The sequence below is a fragment of the Thermoascus crustaceus genome (genome assembly GCF_041956765.1).
Source record: "Thermoascus crustaceus strain CBS 181.67 unplaced genomic scaffold VTN00scaffold_2, whole genome shotgun sequence".
Taxonomy (NCBI): domain Eukaryota; kingdom Fungi; phylum Ascomycota; class Eurotiomycetes; order Eurotiales; family Thermoascaceae; genus Thermoascus; species Thermoascus crustaceus.
The window spans coordinates 4,092,197-4,105,048 of record NW_027192528.1 but is presented as its reverse complement, the minus strand read 5'-3'; the positions used below and the strand labels follow the sequence as shown (position 1 = coordinate 4,105,048).

Below are 12,852 nucleotides of genomic sequence, written 5' to 3'. Positions count from 1 at the left end.
CGTATATAGTTCTCACACATACAGGGTACCTACCTAACCTACCTCAGTACATACATACATTAGGTAGATTTCCGCTTTTCTCTCTATACATACTTATCTGTCACTAGAACCAAACAAAACCCATCCAAACCAACCCAGAAAACACAATGCCAATCCACCTTTACCCCCAAAACAGCAGCAGCAACAAAAACAGCGAACCCTACATCCGCCTCCCCGCCCCCCACACCGACATAATCCTAACCCCCCCGCGCCCCAACGACCCCAAAGACGCATCCTTCCTCGTAACCACCCTCAACGATCCCCGTGTGTACACATTCCTTGAGTCGCCGCCGTTCCCGTACCTCCCTGAGCACGCGGCGTCGTTTATCCGGGACGCTCGTGCGGAGTGTGATCGGATCTTGAAGGATGTAGATGCGGGGAGGGTGTCCGTGGACGGGTGTCCGTTTCGGTTTATTCGGCAGGTTGTGAAGAAGGATGAGGATGAGGATGGGGAAGGGACGGATGTCTTGATCGGGGATATTTCGATCACTCGATACGCGTTCTACGAGTTGCCGCCCGGGAGTGAAGAGCGGAGGGAGGCGCAGGAGAGGAATAAGGCGCTGCCGGTGGGAAGTAGGGATATTGTGTGGGGGATTGGGAGTATATTTCACTTTTTTTCGTCCTGGATCCATCCAGCAATTACTTATGTCGTCTGTTGCGTATGAATCTACATGTACTAATTCAAGTCAAAGACTTCCTATCTCCCTCTCACTACGGCCGCGGTATCATGACCGCCGTCGTACGCACCCTGATCGATGAGTGGGCGGTGCCGCGCATGAACGCGCGACTGATCAAGGCCTCCGCATACGTAGGCAATGTTGCCAGTGTGCGGGTGTTCGAGAAGAACGGATTCGAGATGGAGCGTACTCTGGAAGATTGGTCTATCGTTCCAGAGAGCCGGGGAGGCGGTCGGAAGTCCATCCATGTTCTGGGTTTGCGGGCTCCCTGAAGTGACCTGCGTGATCCACAGATTCTCTTTTTATGTATCGAAAGCTTCATATAATGCTTGTTATATTTCATCTTCATTACAGTTTCAGTGGAGTCTTGTACAGGGTGAGCAGTTTAGAAATAGACGATTTGTTATATCTCCCAAAGCGAATCATAGATTGCGCTACCTAGTAAGGTAACTCGGTTAACCAACTGCAGAAACAGATCATAACACTGGTATCTACCTGAGATGACGATCCTATTCTTGCATAAATTGAAAAGCACGGCATACAGCATACAAAATAGCACCGTGAATTGATTTCCTGCCAGAAAGAAAGATTATAGGAAATTCGTAAATCAGATGCCCAATAGATGATTAGGCTTTCATAAATGGGGTAAAAGACGACCAGATGCGAATGAGACAAGCAAAATGACTTTCCTACGCATCTTCGGCTCGCAATGGCCTTGTCGGATAGCCAAGACCGCTAGCCCAGAGAAGCCGTAACAGTCTGCATTCACTCTGGGATTGAGGTGCATTTCAAGCAGCTTTCCCTTCAACTGGCTGGCTCGTTGTCGTTATCGTTCCCTGCGTCTGTCCCTGAGCCTGCTCCTGAGTTGGAGCCTGGGCTGAAGCCTGGGTTGCAGGCTCAGTAGGCGTTTGACCGTTGGCTTCTGCTGGTTTGGTTTCTGCCGGCGGCTGTGCTGCCTGTGCACCGCCAGCAGTAGGACTGGTCGGTTGACTTGGGCCGTGATGGTCCACCGGGCCCAAGCTCGCGCTTTTGAGGGCGGTGAACCAGGACTCTGCGAGAGACGGAGTCGGTGCCTTGAAGCTCAGCTCCGTGTTGGTGTGGAAAGCGTTGCCAATTGCGCCACCAGACACGTCCTTCCCCTTTACACTGAATTTCACACCGTCGATGGCACCGATGATACAGTCGGGAAGATAGAGGGTGAGCTCCGGAGAAGGATCCTTCGCGAAGTCGTCGTTATCCTTGAACTCGTGGAGGTAACGAGCTGGCGTGACGACATAGTAACCGGAGCTGTAACCTTTCAAGATAGCACGAGACTTTCTCTCCAAAGTTCCCTCCATCAGTGGACGGGTGGCGCGGTGATCCATATTCGGGAAGGTAATGTTGGACAGGGACCTCGGTGGTGCATCTGGGTCGACCATGACGTTATCATTCCGCTTGATGAAGCCGTTCCACTCAAAGTCGAGAGGAATCCTCTGGGCACTGCCAAGGATATCCGCATACATAGCACGCTGGCGGTCAGCCTGGCCCCCCATGAACTGAAAGAATTGATCGAGAGCGTTCTGGAACGTCTGGAGAATATGCGCCTCAAATTGCTGGAAGGAGGCCTGCACCGCAAGAATCTCCTGGCGATTATTGTTCTCTTCTATGATTTGCTTGTTTAGACGGTGGTTAACGCCTCTCCGGAGGACATAGGGATCATTGGACGGCTCAAGCTTGTTGCCCGCAGCCGCGTCGAATGCAGCGGTTTGCTGGCCAAGGAGTTCAATGTGCTTCTGAGTGATGGACCTCGCCTTGTCAACAGCTTTCGCGCCTTTAGCGGCTCCCGTCTTCACTTCCTTTGTTTTAGTTTTGATTTCCTTGTGGAGATGTTCAAGGATCGGGAGGACGCTTGATTTCAGATGCTTCTCGGTTTCGAGGTACATGTGCACCATCCCCTTGTGCAGTCAGCATCCATCTGCCAACGTTTTTCTACACCAAACAACGCATACCTGAGTGTTTTGCCGCAAATTCTCATACATCCCAGCAACTCCTGCCATACCCGTGTCAAAGTGGTGTGCTTCTTTCAGCGGATCACTGACGGTCTGTAGCCCGCCACATCAGCCTTGCTCCGACAGTATAGAGTCAATTGGGCAATCGGCGATACGACGCACCTTCAATATCTTTTCATAGTCCTTCGAGTGTGATTTCTGCACCTTCGATGTCGCTGAGATATAATCTTCAAGGTACCCACACAGGTGCTTCCACGCCTGAAGGCGCTCAACAAGGAGACCGGTAGTCTGAGGAAAGGTATAACGTTAATTGCGAATCCAACGGCCGAGCTTGAGGACGCGACATACCTGGCTAGAATCAGAGTCCGGGATCGCCTCGTCATCGCTGATGGAGGCTCTGCCGGCAGTCGTATTTGTCACGGTGCTAGTCACCGTGCCGCTGCGCTGGGGAAGCTTCTGCTCAACGGGGCTCGTTGGCGAGGCCATCTTGCGTGGACAGGTGTGTCTTCCTAGCTGTGCGATTGCGATGCGACCAATTCGATTCGGGCTTTCAATCGCAGGCGATTGTAGCCGCTCGCTCTGCTGTAACCGTGGATGTGGAGAAGTGTGCAACCGTGGTCATATACCTGTGTAGCAGGAAGCTCTTGACGCGTCGTCCCCAATCGCGAGTGCTCAGATTCGAGGGATGGGAGAGGACCAGACCATTGAGCGAGGTGCCATGGTATTTAAACAGGATGCCTCCGCTGCGACGGCATGCTCAAGGAACGACCTTCCTGAGGCAAGGATCGTCAGCGCGGGAGGCCGGCGTCTTGCTAGTGCGAGCAAGTCGTGGCGGCCCTGACGGGAGATCGGACGATCCGCGATGAGGTCACCATCAACTGACTGTGCACGCCTGTAGTTTCATCTTTGTCCTCCTCCTCCGGCATCAGGATTTAAATATTATTTTGCCCCGCGGTTGTCACTCTGGCTAGCCTGCTATTCCATCTGATCCGCTTCGGCTAAGATGACCATCTCGTTTGGGCCTCGCGGGTTATCGCACCCACTGCGCACGCAGTACGCTTTCATGGCGTCCCCACTCCCTGCATAGTCAACCAGCATAGTCTGGATAGCCAACTCATCAGCGGCAAATTTACGAAACTCGTGTCCAATACGATGGGAAACACAATTGCCATTACCTCGCGTGCCTGTGCAGCAGAAAGCAACCTCGCAGGACCCCAGGGGGAACCATGAACCACCCATGAACACCGTAGACCTGGGGTCACCTTCCCCATCGTTCCGTATGACGTTTTACTCTATGATAAGCGGCCTCATGTCTGGGGCCGTTATCGGAACCAGTGTCGTCATAGTCTCGCTCCAAGCGTCCCTCTTTTCCAATATTGTAATAGAGACATGGAACCTGCCTTTTGCGCTTCAGTACGGGGTATGCATCTCATCAGTTCATACAGGATATAAACTCAACTGTCAAAGTGCCGGAACACAGCTAGGGTAGCCCTAAGTTCGGGAAATATCCGGGGTTGGGAAGGCCTTGCAGACAACACAGCCACAGATCTCATCCTCTCCAGGTCCACCGGCTGAGTTAATCCACAAGGCTGCATGTGAGCGAACGTAGGCTGTGATCGGTATAATTCAATCAATTGTGTGAAGCATGTAAATCTAGGTAAAGATCTGGAGACGGTCTGGACTCGATATCCTAGCCGTGTCTAGACATGTTCCTTGTGCCAGGAGGGGCAATGGCCGTATCAGAATTTCGGATTTCTTTCTCGTTCGGCATTAATTGAAATTTGCAAGCAGATTTGCAGGTAAATAACCATGGGAGTATTGGCAGGCCATCCACGCAACGAGAAGATGCCGAAGTCCACTTAAGGAAGATGAAGCCATCTGGAGTCGAGAGCTTCATCGATGGTAGAGACAATATGTTTTCAGTCTCCTGCGGAGCCCCGAAGAGATAGATAAGAGCTAATCAATGAGATATCATGACTCGAATATATCCGTGAACGACTATAGACCTGACAGACCGCAAGGGTACATGATGAAGGAGATATGTTGCAACGGCAAGCTGGCTACAAAGGAAACCCCTCACGGAACTTCTCGGTGCCGGTTTGCATGAACAGCCGCGTCAAGCGGTCTGGTGACCCATGAGGTCGGCATTCACTCTAAATGACAGCTCGCCTTGAGGCATGAATCAGATTCGAATATAGCACTCGCTGCAAAATATCATTTCTTGTAATCGATGTCAACAGGAACTTATCGTATATAAATTCAGAACTTAAGTCATCGAAGTTTAAGCCAGGCAATCTACTTTCTATGTCGAGGGGCTATCAGAGCTCTCCTTAGATGACGACGCACTTTGAAGCAACATCTTTAGCAACCAGTATCACGCTTAACTGTTTCTGAGATGTACGGCTGCGGTCTCTTTACAATGCAATGGATGCACACCGGGGCAATATCATGGGAGCCTGGGGAAAATATTTACTTCTGGCAAACTAGGTTCAAGCTGCGCCAGACTATAAATGTTGTAATAGAGTACAATTTCCGTCCAACAAACGATGAGGGTCTCTGAAATACAAGCAACTTTCTAAAAATCTGATCATCGCTGTCACTAAACAGCATTGCTTTGAGAAATTCCACAGAATAAATTACCTATTATTTTTCCCCCTTGATATGGCGACGTAAATCTACTTCCAATTCTCCCAAAAAAGAACTTTTTATCATTCCGTAATCGTACACTGGTTCAAAACATTCTAGGCCTTCGAGCCCGGAGCAGGGGCACATTTCGCATGCTCTCCCTTCTTCACTGCCCCGATGATCTTCGCCTGCTCATCGCAGTAGCGAGCCATAAATGTATCCTTGGCGGACAGACCACGAGGGTGGTGCGTGGTCCAATGGATGTGGACGGATCCGAATTTCTGAAGCAGAAGAATTAATTAATTGGCTGATTGAACTTGACATTACGGAGGACAAAATCGAAGACGTCGCATCAAAGGAAATAATGCAAACTTACAATCGTCATGGTTGGATGGTGATTCTTCGACTTGCATCTAATCCCTACGGTGGTAGCGAAGTCCTGCATTATTTTATATATCTTAGATCCAGAAGCCCGAAGCCCTACAGAGAGAGAGAGAGAGAGAGAGAAGTCATACCAGCGCCTTGGTGAAATTCGGAAAATAGAACGTCTTCTCAAAGCCCATCTGATCGCTATCCAGCGTCCACTCGTTTTCGAGCAACTCGGTCGTCTCCGCTTTCAATTGATCCACATCCGCTCCTTCGGAGAACTTGGGCTCCATGGCTGCTGAGAAATTGCTGCTTCTGCTGCTCGAGAACTGTCTTGCGGTCTTTATCGACGTCAAGCTTGCCGTACCGGAATGGTGCCTCCAGGCTCGGGATACAACATTGGAGAATGGCGCCGCCGGCGGGGTGACACGGCGGGGGATATGATAAAACAAACGAGATGATGCACGGGCCACCGACATGATGTAAGTTCCTCGTTCCCGCACCGCACTCTGATTAGAAAAGGAAAAAAAAGAAGTTTGAGTGCTTATTCGCCCAACGTCGGCGTGACGGATGCTTTGCGGCAGCGCTGTAGGAGCGTCCCTGAGTCGGGTCGGCGGACGGGGCGCTCCGGACCGATCCCGGCCGATCTATTCGCCAATCGCGATTAGATATGCGGCCATTGGAGGACTTAAATAGAGTATTACAGGAGGGCTATCTATGAGACAGAGAAGACATCTTGAGCAATTCTGAAAAGAGGCCAAGCCATACACACCATGAAGCATTTATTGTTGAATTTATTTTAATCATCAAGGGCCTTGAATGAATTGAGCAAAAGCTGAATGAACAAGAAGACCGGTACCCGAAGTTAACCAACATATTTATTCTGGGTGGTCGTCGAAGTCAATTGTTCTGATCGGAGATCCACTTCTCTATCTTAGATCTCACCAGTACTCCATCTATTAACCTTTCTGATCTCGCCATATTCATGTCATGTATCCTCCTCTTTCCGGAAATAAATAAATAGACTAGCAGACAAAAATATTCATGATACAGATCTCAGATCAACTCAATCACTATCCCAATCTTGTCCGATGGTGAGACTGTCACTGCTCGTTATTACTGGATATGTGTGAATCTGTACAAGTGGAGATGTCATCGCCGTTGTTGCCAAATTACTGCGGCATGGATTTCTACAAGGGTTTTTGTTTCTTGAATTATGATATTCTGCAATAAGTATCAATTGGGAAATTAACTGAACATTATGTCCTCTTTAGTTTATTATCGACTTAATATACAATGCATTCAATCCGCATAGAGAATCAGGTACTATAGTGTATCACACAGAACTGCCAAGAAAAGTCAGAGACAAAGTAAAAAGACATTAAAGAAAACGAAAACAAGAAAGATCGCCATCCACTTAGTCTCTACCCGATTATATCTACCTAGCTTCAGTATCCCAGTCCCTGTCAGTGAACAGCGAACTCAGACCCGTCTTCTTCTTCGTGTCATCCTCCCTACAATACTATTACCCCACGATGTCCTCGCTGTCGTCTCCACAAGGCCACCAGTCGCAATGACAGTCATAGTCGAGACGGGAGCAAGCCTTGAAGTTGTCACTGCCGCCACTACAGGCGGAACCGAAGCAGATAATCTGGTATCTGATTGGCACGTATGTCCTGCCTGTCAGGCAGTATTGACAGTTGGAGCAGCAGATGGCGAAGGGGGGCATACAGTTGAGGGCGCCGCAGCAGAGGCTGTTGACGCAGTAAGAGCTGCAGCTGGTCGTTGTGAAGAATAGAGGATAAGGTCTTAAGTATTTGGGTAGTTGGGGGGGTTGACTAAGAAGATGGAATGGAAAAAACGATAGGTGCATGTACTATAACGGTAGACGATATCTCGCCGTAGCAAGAGGAGCGCCTTTTCCGCAGAAAGACGGTCCCAGTCGGGCGTTGCGGGTGGCCCATCCTGAGCAGCGAACACCAGTGGAGGTTCTGGTAGCTGGCTCTGAGCGGCTCCCGCAATGACAAATTGACAACGGTACAGGAGCTGTATAGCCATACATGAAATAATGGACACTAGCGACATTATGGAGACAAATTCTTCTCTTCTGGGTGGGACTGAACAAGATAACAGCAACAATAATACAATCTAGCCCTCCTCTCAGGACTAGAACATCAGCAAAGTGAGAAGAAAAAGAGAGAGAACATCCACATATACCACAGGTTCCATCGTAAGAGAAGAAAAGGGAGCGGTAATACGATAGACCTGAGGAATATTTCCCCCTAGGGCGAGGCTCAAGGTCGTTTGCTGCCACCTCTCTCCGCTGCATCATGCACCTGGCTGATATTTGGCGCTTCTCTTTCTCCTATTCCATGCAGGATTTGCGGGATCCATTGCCATGGGCAAGTTACCTGGTAGGAGATGCCACAAAAAGAAGAGCCGGGTGAAGAAGGCGAGGGTGAGTATTTATTCAGGACTCGAGGTCTGTTGTTGTTTTAGGTAGGACCTGAAAATAGAATGTCTGCTCTTCCATCAGCTGCTTCTGTCAGGAAGCTCTATCATGGACTCCAAAGGCCTGTAAAAAGTCGATGCAGATAGTTAGCTTAGTAAATCTTCTTGCTGTCATATCATACCGCAATCTAATAGATTAAAATACGGAAAGAACTGGGTACCAGAAGCGGAAAGCCACAGAATATGCGGTATGAATGAGGTGCCAATACGAGCATGGTATCTTCAAAAACATCATGAATCCAGATGGAAGATAAAGAAACAAGCGAATAAGGCAACGTGGTAACCAAATTAGACCACTAACGGTGTAACACAGATAGGACAACACATTGTGGTGGCAATTGCATCATCATCAGAATGGTAATATCTCCTTTAGAAGATTTCAACTACACCCAAAGAGATGACATCTCTGGAACAAAATTCAGCCTCCAAAGGACACATTCCCTCTTAAGGTCAGCGAGAAAAACCTCAACGATCACCTCGACTCGACCCTCGATGAATCACAACACAGATCAGACAAGGCCATCAGTGAGCAGATAGAACCGTGAAATCATCTCATTTGACATCTCCAGTAAAAACCTCATCTGGTTCAACAACTCGGTAATAATTTCCTTCTTTGATCAGGTCGCACACATAAGCACACAGCTGAAGTTATCGTGGGCCTCCAACACAGCCCGTGTTCGCCACATGCATTGCAGTACTGTCTGCTGTCTCCATCCAAGTTCCGAAAGACCAGGTTGAGTCCAGGCAAGCCACGGACACACCTGTCGGCAAGGCAAGCCCGAGTGAATGAATCATTGGATTAGGTACGGACGAAGCCACGTCAGTTATCGAGAACACAAAAACAAGAAAACAGTAAACTAACAGATCATATCAGGTCGCAGTCTAGAAAAGAAAATCAAATCCATGAATGTAAAACCATCAAGCATCAAGAGATACGAAAAACCGCTATATCCAGACCTTGTTTGTTGACAGATTAGGTAAATTACTTATAGAACTAGAACTTACTGTACACATGTTGTCCAACAATGCCATGAATCCTTCCAAGATTATCCCTGTCATACATCGTCACACCATCAATCACGTGGGCGATCTCGAGATCCCCCACATCTGTACTCTGTAGATCCGTATATATATCCTGTGCATTTGCATGCCCAACCAATCAACATCATCTACGGAGTATATTCCGTAACACAGATGACTGATGACCTCATCTCATGAGCAGTAAACGAAAACCACGAACCTGCAGTGTACCTAGCCAAGCAAAAACAGCCTTGGAAGCCAAGATACGAGCTTACAACGCAGCCAAATAACATGTTTGTATTTTAAACGTATCAAGAAAAGAGAACATTTTGGACGTTACTTAATCTCGTATCGAAGCTTGAGGAAAGTCAAACTCGAGCTAGAAGAAAATCGTTGCCTAGATACAGATCAACGAAAAAAAACCACGATTAAGCTTTCGTGAAACCTGCCTCCAACAAAACAGACCGGACTTATAAAATGCACTTATTAATAATTTTATCTTCCGAGATCCTCCACGCGTTCTTGGATCCACAGCCCACTGCAGGTCCACTGATTCTCGAAATGGGCAATTGACATTTTAGGCAGGTGGTAAGGGTTCGTAATGGATTGTTGATTGCCGAGGTAGTCGAAAAGAAAGCACCTGCTATTAGGTTTTCGAATACCCAATGTATTCCCCGGTTTGAAATGGCCTAAACTGGGCTCGTGATAATCTGGTCTGCATGCATATAACACCTGCATACGGGGAACGCGTCGTGAAACCCGGGAAATTGTCTGATCGACGATCAGAAATAAAATATGCACGCCCCTCCAGCGCGGGGGAAAGGATCTCGCCCGATTTGCATTAGGTTATCGGATATTTCCTAGCTATATTCGCGCTATCCGCTAAAATAAAATTAAGTACAGGAACTATATGCCTGCTATTAAGGGAATAATCTAAAATGCAAGTGTACATGCGTAACTCGTGCTGAGAATTCTCGTCATCGGATTCTCGTGTCATTCACAATGGTCAGAGACTGGCCATCCATCCGTCTATATGTAAAACGCCCATAATCAATACGCCTGCGTAGTGGGGTAAAGTATAGAACAAGAATCAATCAAGCATCAGCAACATGACCATGATTCGGGATTTCAAACGCCAGTGCTTGAGTCGAGCGGATCAGAATACAGATTCCCGCCCAAAGTAAAATGGAAGTGAAAAATAAGATATTGTTTCGTAAGCTCACATGGTGCCACCCGAAAAGACGCCTCAACTGGAAAAGGGACCAAACTTTTCAGCTCCTGGGAGCGGACGGACCGCTCAAGTATCGTATAATTTCGACACATACTTGGGAGCTCCGGTGTTAGCCTTAGGAGAAAAAAAAATGAAGAGCGAAGAGATGTTTTCGCCTTGCCGACATGCAAATCCGTCCGTTTCGTAAGAATCATGCACAATAACATAGATCATTCCGTTGCTGTCATCAGAGCAAAGCCGAGAAGGAAAAGTCGCAGAGGTATGTTATTACATGATTAACCTCTGGCTCGTGCTTGGACCAGTCGCAGTCTGCGCTCTTCCTCTTCAGCGGCATTGTGACTAGAACTGCGACTGTGGAAGAACAGGGGCCGGTGGTGGTACGCGTCCGCGAAGGAAAAATGAGAACGACCGCCGCCCCTCAGATGAACTTGCTGGGGGGAGCGGGGCGGCGAGGCAACAAAGTCACCAGCAGTCGCAGACTCGTAGTCTGGCAAATCACCATTGTTGTAAGGCGTCCTCACGGTTGTCCTGACAGCTGTGGAGTAGCTGGGAACACGACTAAGGTTTTCAATCTCGTTGTACTGAGGATGAGGTGTGGCCATTCCCGACGGAATGTGGTCATGATCGACCTCATCGGAAAGTCTGTGAGGCTGGAACTCCACACTTCCGGGGCTATGCACGTTGGAGCCTGGAGTGCTGTTGAAATAGTCCGGCCCGACGGCCGAACGGCGATTCCCCGCATCCGCTTCCGAGGGATTATCGTTAGGCTCGGAAGATGGTGCGTGCCCGTTCACAGAATTGGCATGCAGGCTCGTCAGGCGGCTGTGTAATGCAGACGCTGAAATGTTTGGCCCGGTCAGAGCATTCATCGAGGCAACGTTCTCAGCAGAGAGATTCCGGCTCAGAGTGCCAAAGGGCGTGCCTGGTCCGCTTCCGTTTCCAGGAGTCCGGTAACCGCTAATATCGAGCTCGCTGTACAGTTGGTCGAAGTGATGCTCGCCGTACAGCGGGGGAGCTTGCTGTGCAAGATCCTCCAATGCTCTCCGGGCAGCCTGGGGGTTCTGATCGATAAGGTTATTGTTCTCGTCGATGGGAAGGTTCGGAGAGATGAAGATCGAAACGGGCAGCGTAGCACGTAGCTGGGAACAAGCATCAGCAACTGGGCACTGTGACGGCCTTGGTCCTTGCTTACCTCACTGGTGTGACCATCCGGGTTGTGTAGCTGAACCCTGAACTTCAGTTTGTGTCTAATCTTGATACCCTTCGTGTCCGCATCCTGGAGACATTTGGTCAGGGTCTTGGGCATGTCCAAATATCGGCAGAACTGGTAGCCCTCCGCCGCCTCGTCGATAATCTCCAGCTGATTCTCTTCGTCCAATTCGTAGTTATCTGTGACAATGGTCCTGGTGGTCTTGTACGTGTTGCGGATGGTATCGGGGTCCTCGGGATTGAGCGTGAGATCGTGACTTTCGATGAGCTGAGAGGTAATCTGTCCGATCTTCAGGCCCTTCAAAAGAGGAATCAAGCGGAAATCCACGCGCAACGACGTGCCAAAGATGACCGCCTTGCTCGGAGTACTGATGGAATATTCGATCTTGTTGGGCCAGATATTCTCAACGGACTGAAGGTGCGTCTATCAGTACAGCTACTCCCCTCGAACATACTTGATACCAACTTACCATTGCATGTGCAAGCTCCAGAGCGCTAGGATCCAGCGTCCGGATGATCCTCAGTGGCTTCCTGACAACTATATCCTTTGCGTACTTTCGTCCGATCTCCGCTTTGAACCGATACGTGATCCATGTGTCGCTCAGACCCTCAATACTCTCCGGCAGGGAACCTTCCAGGATGACGTCGAAGGGAAATTCGTAGTTGTCAGCTGGCAGAATCTCCGTCTTCCCTTTACCGGCATCCCGAAACTTCCAGGTCTTCTCAAAGAAAGAACGTTCTCTCCAGGGTTTCCTACCTCCTCCAGCGGAGGTTGATGGGAGATGCCAGCTGGGAACGGAAAATTAGCACTAGTGCCCCAGTAGCAGAAATGATGAAAGGTCTTTCTTACCAGACCCGAGACATGCCTGTCAAATGCAGTTTCAAATGCTTTATCGTAAGCGGCTCGGACAGGCACAGCACAACCGTGCCGCGCAAATGTGCACTGGCTGCTTCGTGTTCATTGCCGCGGAAGACGATATAGTCCTCATCCAGCCTGCGCCAAAGTCTCAGTCAGATGCGACATCACTTGCGACTGAGATGTGATCTTGTTGATCTTACTCACCTGATGTCAAAATACTTGGCATGGCTGGCACTTCCACCACCGCTGAAGAAGCTGAGGGCCATTGCGAATGACTGACGCGCTGCAGGAACGCAGCTGCCAGCGCAAGGAGAGGCGCAAAGGGCA

General features: G+C 49.2%; 5 protein-coding genes across 5 annotated transcripts; 1 reads left to right on the top strand and 4 right to left on the bottom strand.

Annotated features, from left to right (window-relative positions):
- Positions 1-146: 146 nt before the first annotated feature.
- VTN00DRAFT_4978 (uncharacterized protein) lies at positions 147-988 on the top strand (the record flags this gene model as incomplete). The annotated part of the gene is made up of 2 exons (XM_069431459.1): positions 147-639; positions 732-988. 2 exons carry the CDS (start codon positions 147-149, stop codon positions 986-988), a joined length of 750 nt encoding a protein of 249 aa, XP_069290493.1.
- Positions 989-1,504: 516 nt separating this feature from the next.
- Positions 1,505-3,190, bottom strand: VTN00DRAFT_4977 (uncharacterized protein; the record flags this gene model as incomplete). Its single annotated transcript, XM_069431458.1, has 4 exons — positions 1,505-2,650; positions 2,705-2,797; positions 2,867-2,992; positions 3,053-3,190. 4 exons carry the CDS (start codon positions 3,188-3,190, stop codon positions 1,505-1,507), a joined length of 1,503 nt encoding a protein of 500 aa, XP_069290492.1.
- Positions 3,191-5,445: 2,255 nt separating this feature from the next.
- Positions 5,446-6,174, bottom strand: VTN00DRAFT_4976 (uncharacterized protein; the record flags this gene model as incomplete). Its single annotated transcript, XM_069431457.1, has 3 exons — positions 5,446-5,610; positions 5,706-5,768; positions 5,845-6,174. The coding sequence occupies 3 exons, from the start codon at positions 6,172-6,174 to the stop codon at positions 5,446-5,448; spliced, it is 558 nt and encodes a 185-aa protein (XP_069290491.1).
- A 4,180-nt stretch (positions 6,175-10,354) lies between these two features.
- Positions 10,355-10,651, bottom strand: VTN00DRAFT_4975 (uncharacterized protein; the record flags this gene model as incomplete). The annotated part of the gene is made up of 1 exon (XM_069431456.1): positions 10,355-10,651. The coding sequence occupies one exon, from the start codon at positions 10,649-10,651 to the stop codon at positions 10,355-10,357; it is 297 nt and encodes a 98-aa protein (XP_069290490.1).
- Positions 10,652-10,732: 81 nt separating this feature from the next.
- Positions 10,733-12,791, bottom strand: VTN00DRAFT_4974 (uncharacterized protein; the record flags this gene model as incomplete). The annotated part of the gene is made up of 5 exons (XM_069431455.1): positions 10,733-11,596; positions 11,650-12,078; positions 12,137-12,455; positions 12,517-12,660; positions 12,730-12,791. The coding sequence occupies 5 exons, from the start codon at positions 12,789-12,791 to the stop codon at positions 10,733-10,735; spliced, it is 1,818 nt and encodes a 605-aa protein (XP_069290489.1).
- Positions 12,792-12,852: the final 61 nt, after the last annotated feature.